Here is a 7,195-nt window from a genome sequence, read left to right on the forward strand (position 1 = left end):
CATCCCGGATTTCCCCCCGATCCTGCCGGTGTTCATTCTATGTTTTTGCTGCTCATCCCACGTTTCGCGCCGCCAAGCGCGGCTTTCGCCTCCCGTTCATCGCATAACATTTAACAACAAAAGGCATATGTGCACTAACTAACAGCAGAGATTCACCAGTATACAACACAACACCTGTAGCAGCTGTAAGACTTGATTTTTCCGCCACTTCATGAGTTCTTCTGCGGCTGCACCGAGATAACCGACGTTAAATGGCAAATTTTTCCCCCCTTGTGCTCGAGATATCAGGGTTCGGCGACATAACCGATAAAAAATGCTTAGAATTTGGCAGTTCCACTTCAAAAACGTCGAGGTAACCGAGGTCGAGATAACCGGGTTCCAATGTATTTTAAATACGTGATCTGAGGTGTAGTCTTTGCATTTCCTGCATGTGCACAAGCAAATCACTTGCTGTCCCGATATAACAGAGATTCTTATTTTGGCAACCAAACAATCCTTTTTTGTCTGAAATATAACCAGTCCCCATTTTGTATGTGTTGGATTTAGTTAAATGTGAATATATTATTAAAAACTGAAGCATGGTTGATTTCCAGAGAACATTTAGATATCTCACATTTATACTGTGTTGTTACTGTTCTGTTTTTGTATGTTGTATTTTTTGTCCTGACAAATTGGCGTCCTAATGTGTCTTTGGTCCCTCCTAGGCTATTTATAAAATGGTTTCATCAGTAATGAAGATGCCAGAGGATGAGTCTACACCAGAGAAAAGAACAGAGAAGATCTTCAGACAGATGGACACCAACCGAGATGGTAAGAGTTATGTTTCGCTACACAATAGTCATGTGTTTTGTCTGTTTTAACATGGTTTTGACACAGTGCTTTATTTATTTTTTACAATCAGTGCTTTACTTTGGTGGTGTGTGTGTGTGTGTGTGTGTGTGTGTGTGTGGTAAATTCTTTTAATTCATTTCATTTATGTGCATCTGTTGTCCTAAAAATACCTAGTTTCTGCATCTAGTAAAGAGTAAGCTGAGGAAGTTAAATAGTCCCATGTAATATTAGCTTCTGTGAACAGCAGAGTCCAAGAAAAATGGCTAGACTGATTTCTTGATCAATGACCTGTTGCCGTTCCTTCACATATTATTAAAGCCTCTGGCATGGTGTGTGTGTTCTACTTTGAGGTAGTCATTAGAAGATGGCAATGATGCACATCTCAATAATACTCAAACAGGCTATGGCAGCCAAGTAATGATTGATTGGTATTTATTGGCCCATAGTCTGCAGACAGAACATTCCCCACACATTACACCACCTCCAACAAGCCTGGACTGTTGACACAGCATGGATTCATGCAGTTGGCACCAATATCTGACCCTACCATCTGTGTGCTTAAACCAGTCTGGTCATTCTCTGTTGATCTTTCTTCAACAAGGCATTTCATCACTGGATTTTTTTTTTTTTTTTCTTTATTGCACCATTTTGAATAACCTATAAACTATACCATGAGAATCCCATAAGAACAGCAGAATGGAAATGGTCAAAGCAGTCTGTCTGGCCACACTCAACACTTCACTGTAGTGCTTTTAGCATTCTGATGTTTGACTACTTAATGCTGCATATCTGCAGTATTTTATTCACTGCACTGCTGCCACATGATTGGCTGATTAGATAATTGCATGAATAAGTATGTGTATAGGTGTTAGCAATAAAGTGTATAATTAGAAAATGTGACTTTCTGCCATCTGCTGGCCGTTACAGCACACTGCAGGGGTGCTTGTGCTGTTTATGGATCATAAAAGGAATAATTGAAATCATTTTTCACTTGATTTTCTAACCAATAAATCAAACCAGCCAGGAATGAAACTGTTAACAGTTTATTTGTGCTGTTGTTTAGGTAAGCTGTCTCTGGAGGAGTTTATTAAGGGAGCGAAGAGTGACCCATCCATCGTGCGTCTGTTGCAGTGTGACCCCAGCAGCGCAGGACAGTTCTAAAAGCAGCACCCACACTTTCTCCTCCTCTGTTTTATTTATTTACGGTTTTTAATTCAGGCTTTGAAACCATAGTACCAAGACATGACCGGGTCTATTTACAGGGGTCTGTATCCCATCAAACTGAGCTTCATCAGATATAGGCACTGCATACACACCCATACAAGCACACATTACACTTTATCTCTCGCTCTCTCTCACACTCTCTCACTCTCTGTCTCACTCGCTTACAATCCTCTCAGTCACACACATCACACGCTTGTACTTGCTGTGCTCTCTCTGTGAAGATGTCTGATATGAATTAGAGGATATCGCTGGGCTCTGGGATACGTTACTTGGACTGCCTGATAGACGTTTTATTCACGCAGCATGAGGGGTGTAGGTATTTTGGTCAAATTAAATTTGAACAGGAGATGGAGAGCTCCACTTTAATAACGACAAAGTGAAGCACTGTGGAAGAAGAGCTTCACACCTTCGCACCATCAAGTGTCTAACAGTATTGCTACTAGAAGACTATCACTTTCACACGCTTAGTTTTTGCCCAGCAGTGATTAAGTACACATCCTTACCAGATGCCTTTGACATGATTTAGTACTAGCACCAAACTAACAGATGCAGTTAAATAGATTGATAGTGTAGGTTTTATTACTATTTTAGGTCAAGTACTAGTTGGAAAGTCTTGCAGTACCACACTGCATTTACAATCATGATCTACAAAATGCAATTGAACAGGGGATGGGAGTTCATGTTTTGTCCCTGGTTTAGTGTATCTGCTTGCCTGAGACGGTTTTGGTCGTCACTCTGGATATGCACGATGTATGGCAGAGCCTTACAATTTGGTTGATCTTTTTTTTTAGTATTTCAGGGGAAATTTATTCCCAGTAATGGCTGTTCCAGTGTCTTCCCATTAATTATTAGCGTATCAGTGTTACTATTCCTGACAGCCAATATGTCCACACAATTGTGCAGTATGTACAACACTACACTTCTCCATAATCCCAGTAAATATATACTTATTAGAAGTGCACTCCTTTTCCTCCCTTGTGCATTATTGCCTGAAGGAAATAAAATGAAGAATTGAGACTTTTCTCAACTTTAATAGGCCTTTAATATGGCCTGGTTTTTTGGGGTTTTCTTTCCCTCCAAATGATGAGAAGCATGCAAAACTGTCAATTGACTATTTTAAGATGCAACATCTGCGTGTTTTTAGTGTTTTTAGTGGAGCATGTTATATCAATTTAAACTGTACATAGAAGAGAAACGTTTTTTGTGTTCTATGTATGCATGCTTGTTTGTATGTATGTGTGTGGCCATACAGTGTCCTGGTACTGTTTGCGCACACTGTTCCTAATGGTTTATCATTTTTCCCCCCTGAGAGCTTGTGAGCAGCCAAAAGTCTAATATTAGAAGACCAGAAGATTTATGGATGTAAAAGTTAGTATGATGTACATTGCAAATCTAGTATGAACTGTAGGTTGTAGATATGCAGACATTGGCTGGCTACTGAGCTACCCCACACACACACCACACAGACACACACACATGCAAATAATTGTGTTTCTATGAATAACTGCTTTATTGTTGCAATGTTGCTTTTTACTAATGTAAATGCTTGTAATGCTAAAACCTAATCTAGAATTAGCCTCTTACTACTGGAAGCGTATAGAACAAATGATCAGGGTCCAATTTTCCAAAAGCGTTATAGTGTTTAAATCAATTCATTCATTCTAGAAAATGTTTCTTTTTAAACTTGGTACATTTTAAGATTAATGTGATGTATTAGACAATGTTTAGACAGCTGGTCTGGAGATTTAGTGGTATAACCTGCCTGTATCTGATATCTTCTTTAGGGTTTAACAGTGTGGGATCTGATCTCAGAGACTACAGTTCTTCACTATTAAACAAAAACGTTGTTATTGTGTGTATATATAAAAATAGTCTTACAATTAGATGCCGTTTTAAATCTAGTTACAAAATTAGATACCCACTTCACCTGTATAGTTCCTGTTCTGCTTTCAGTGCACATGATAAACACATTGGAGCTCCAGATGCATTCTGTTGCTGCTGCTGTTTATTGTAACTTTTGAATGTTATCGGACGCCACTGCAAATTGTTAAATGCCTTATCGCAGTAATGCTCAGTTACGGCCTTGGGAACTTCACGCAATTCACATTTGAGTGCTCTACCGTTGCTCAAACACGAGAATCAGCTTATAAAGACTTTGATTGGGTTGTAGCCTATTAGAGTTGGTTGCTTCATTAAAATGTGCAGAGCATGTGGTTCCCCAGACCTGCAGCTGAGATCCACTGCTGGACTTCATATTTTTCCATTTCATAAATTTGCCTTTTTTGCAATTCCATTTCTGAAACTGCTGTTTTGTACAGTTGGATAATGTTCACAACTACTGCATCAATTTATTCCATGGTGTATGCATATGTTTCATTTTGTATTTTTTCTTTTTTCTTGTTGAGAATCACACATTTCTATATCACAATTTATATCATGTGGTTAGGTGCCAAATATACAGAACCAGTATTGTATAAATTTATACTGTACAATTATTTGTCGAAAAGAACATTCGTAATTGCTGCAGTTTCTTCTTTGTTTAATTTTTGTTTTTTTTTTGTTTTGTTTTTGTAGATTTTGTATGGTAGCCTGTATTTTGTGGCAATGTCATCTTGAGATATAGAAATCTGTTTTAGTTATGCTATAAAGCAAAAATTAAATTTAGAAAGTAAAGACTTGTTTTTGTCTGTGTGATCAATTACTACACAATATCAAAATGTCAACAGCCACAGTAATTTCTCTTTTTAAATATAGAGGATTACAAATGGACAATTGAATGGGTCATAGTAAAGCGTGGATCAATGATGTGAATGGGAAACAAAGAAAAATCATTAATAAAGACGAGTATTAATCCATGCAATTCCACCTGGGGGAAAAAATAAATACTTTTACATAAAAAAAAAACAACTTAGATTAATTGTTTTCATGTGATATTATCATATGACTTGCGTGTAAAACAGCTCTCGGTTAAGTCAGATTTAATGTTTGATGTGATGTTTATCGGACAGTGCTGGCTAAAGTTATTACTTTAATTCTCTAAATGATGACACGAGTAGTTTTCACTGAGCAAGACATTGCAGTGAGAATAATCAACCTGTTCAGATTTACAATACAATCTCTCTCTAAAATTGGGTGCCTACAGATACCTCATAACATAACACCTGATACATTTGCATTTATGGCATTTGGCAGGTGCCTTTAACCAGAGCATATTTACAATTATCTCGTTTATGCAACTGAACAGTTGAAAGTTTTTCGGCTTTGCTAAGGGGAGCAGAATTTTGCAGCTTAGTGGTCCTGGGATTTGAACTCACAATCTTCCGATCAGAACACCGTAAACACTAAACTTACCACTTCCCTTTTGTAGGTTTTGGTCCCTTTTTTAAAAGCTGTATTGTTAAATGTTTTCCCTTGTGTTTCCCACAGAAATTTACATGTGCTTCAAATAATATAAGTGAGGACTTTTATGCTAAAAGTCAGTTTGTTATTAAATTAGCTTAAACAGTGTCCTGCAGCGTTGTGCTTTCACATGGTATAATGTAGAGGGCTGAAAAATTAGAGTTTTTTTATACCTTAAGGTCTCATTTAGCTGCTTTGGTAGTTTGGATAACTAATGTACTGATGAGCATTGAGTTTTAAGCACTACAGTCAAAAACTGGAAAAGAAATATAATGGTTTGTGTATGCAAACCTTTGACTATTTTTACTTCTCAGGGAAACAAATTATTCAGGTTCCTGTCTGTGAAAGGTCTGTAAAGGTCTCAAAAACATGCTATTAAGATTGGCTAAGATGAATTGCCACTAGAATGTGAGTGTATTGCTTTTCAATTCCTGACGTCCCATTCATGGCGTATTCTTGCCCTGCTGCTCAGTGTTCCTGGAAAAGATGAGTGCATTTTTTTGTTTGTTTTTTTGTTTGTTTGCACATGTTCTGGTGTTGCTATGTTGCTGTTATCGTTCTCTTTTGTGGTATCTGACAGCTCAGTTTTCTGTATTCCCTCAAGCAACTACTTCTCTGAGCAGCTGACACCATTTTTCCAAGTTTTGTTTAAGGTAATTACAGTAACGATACTATTTTGTGATAATCTTGTGAGTGGGATTGCACTTTTTGAGAATCTGTGATTTTAGCTAATTATGACCAATGACTAATGTAAAATATTTCTAAGTGGCCCTTAATAATAATGTACATGTGCATAATATAAAATATAACAAATAGTGTTATGTCCACTACGGCTGAAATGTTCTTTAAATGAATGAAAATGATTCGCTACATACAGCACTACCCCAATGTTTGTATCTAGTATAGCATACTGGCACATGGATGATGTCATCCTTTTCTCAAAGTCAGATTTGGACAGAGGAAAAAAAAAAAAAAAGAACTTGAGTGTTATATTGTGTAATATGCAAATTAGCACATTATTATCAAGTCATTTAAGTGCACACAAGTCCAAGGCTTTATCATAAAAATGAGTTTCTACATAAAGTAAGAAGAAGAAAAAAACATTCTGTAACTTTTTGTCTTTCCTCATTAATTTTCCAGCATGACTGTATCCTCCCAACAGTTGAGCAACTGTGCTTTATGTGCCAATCTGTTTGCTTTCCAAATGAATCCTATGAGTTAATGCCTGAGTGGCTCACATCGCTTCAGGAAAAACACGTCTTCTGTCTAACATGTATAGATAAATACATGTTAAATATAATTTAATACAATACAAAATATAAAAACGTCTATTTATATAAAATCCTGAGGCATGTAATATCCTTAAACATGACACTGAATAGAAAAAGAAGCTGCAATAAGTAGATCAATATAGATTATATACATTAAGTAAATATTTACTAAATATATGAAATAAAATGAATTGTGTGAAAAACATAACTAATGGTTTTCTTTATGCATATAATCATAAGATACATTAGTGAGATCCAGGAATTAGTGCATTTTATTATACCGTGCCAAATTTGGCACAACACCAGTTTTATTACTTATGAGTTGCCAGTTCATTTATCATCAACAAGACCAATCTGAGAGCTCATTTTAATTATAGATAGAATAAATGTGTTCACACTCAGAGAAGACAAACAAGCAGGGCGAAAACTGCACTTGACTTCATGTGATTCATCACAGCTTCAGTGGGATT

At 36.7% G+C, this 7,195-nt stretch overlaps 1 protein-coding gene across 4 annotated transcripts in view; it reads left to right on the plus strand.

The window, feature by feature from the left end:
• Positions 1-4,730, plus strand: part of ncalda (neurocalcin delta a) — a 42,158-nt gene extending 37,428 nt beyond the window's left edge. For all 4 annotated transcript variants that reach the window (XM_046847307.1, XM_046847308.1, XM_046847309.1 and 1 more), the window contains 2 exons: positions 705-810; positions 1,895-4,730. In XM_046847307.1, the coding sequence (XP_046703263.1) occupies positions 705-810; positions 1,895-1,992 (204 nt within the window). In that variant the 3' untranslated portion in view covers positions 1,993-4,730. The remainder of the gene's footprint in view (positions 1-704; positions 811-1,894) is intronic.
• Positions 4,731-7,195: the final 2,465 nt, after the last annotated feature.

Source organism: Silurus meridionalis, chromosome 4 (genome assembly GCF_014805685.1).
Source record: "Silurus meridionalis isolate SWU-2019-XX chromosome 4, ASM1480568v1, whole genome shotgun sequence".
Classification (NCBI taxonomy): domain Eukaryota; kingdom Metazoa; phylum Chordata; class Actinopteri; order Siluriformes; family Siluridae; genus Silurus; species Silurus meridionalis.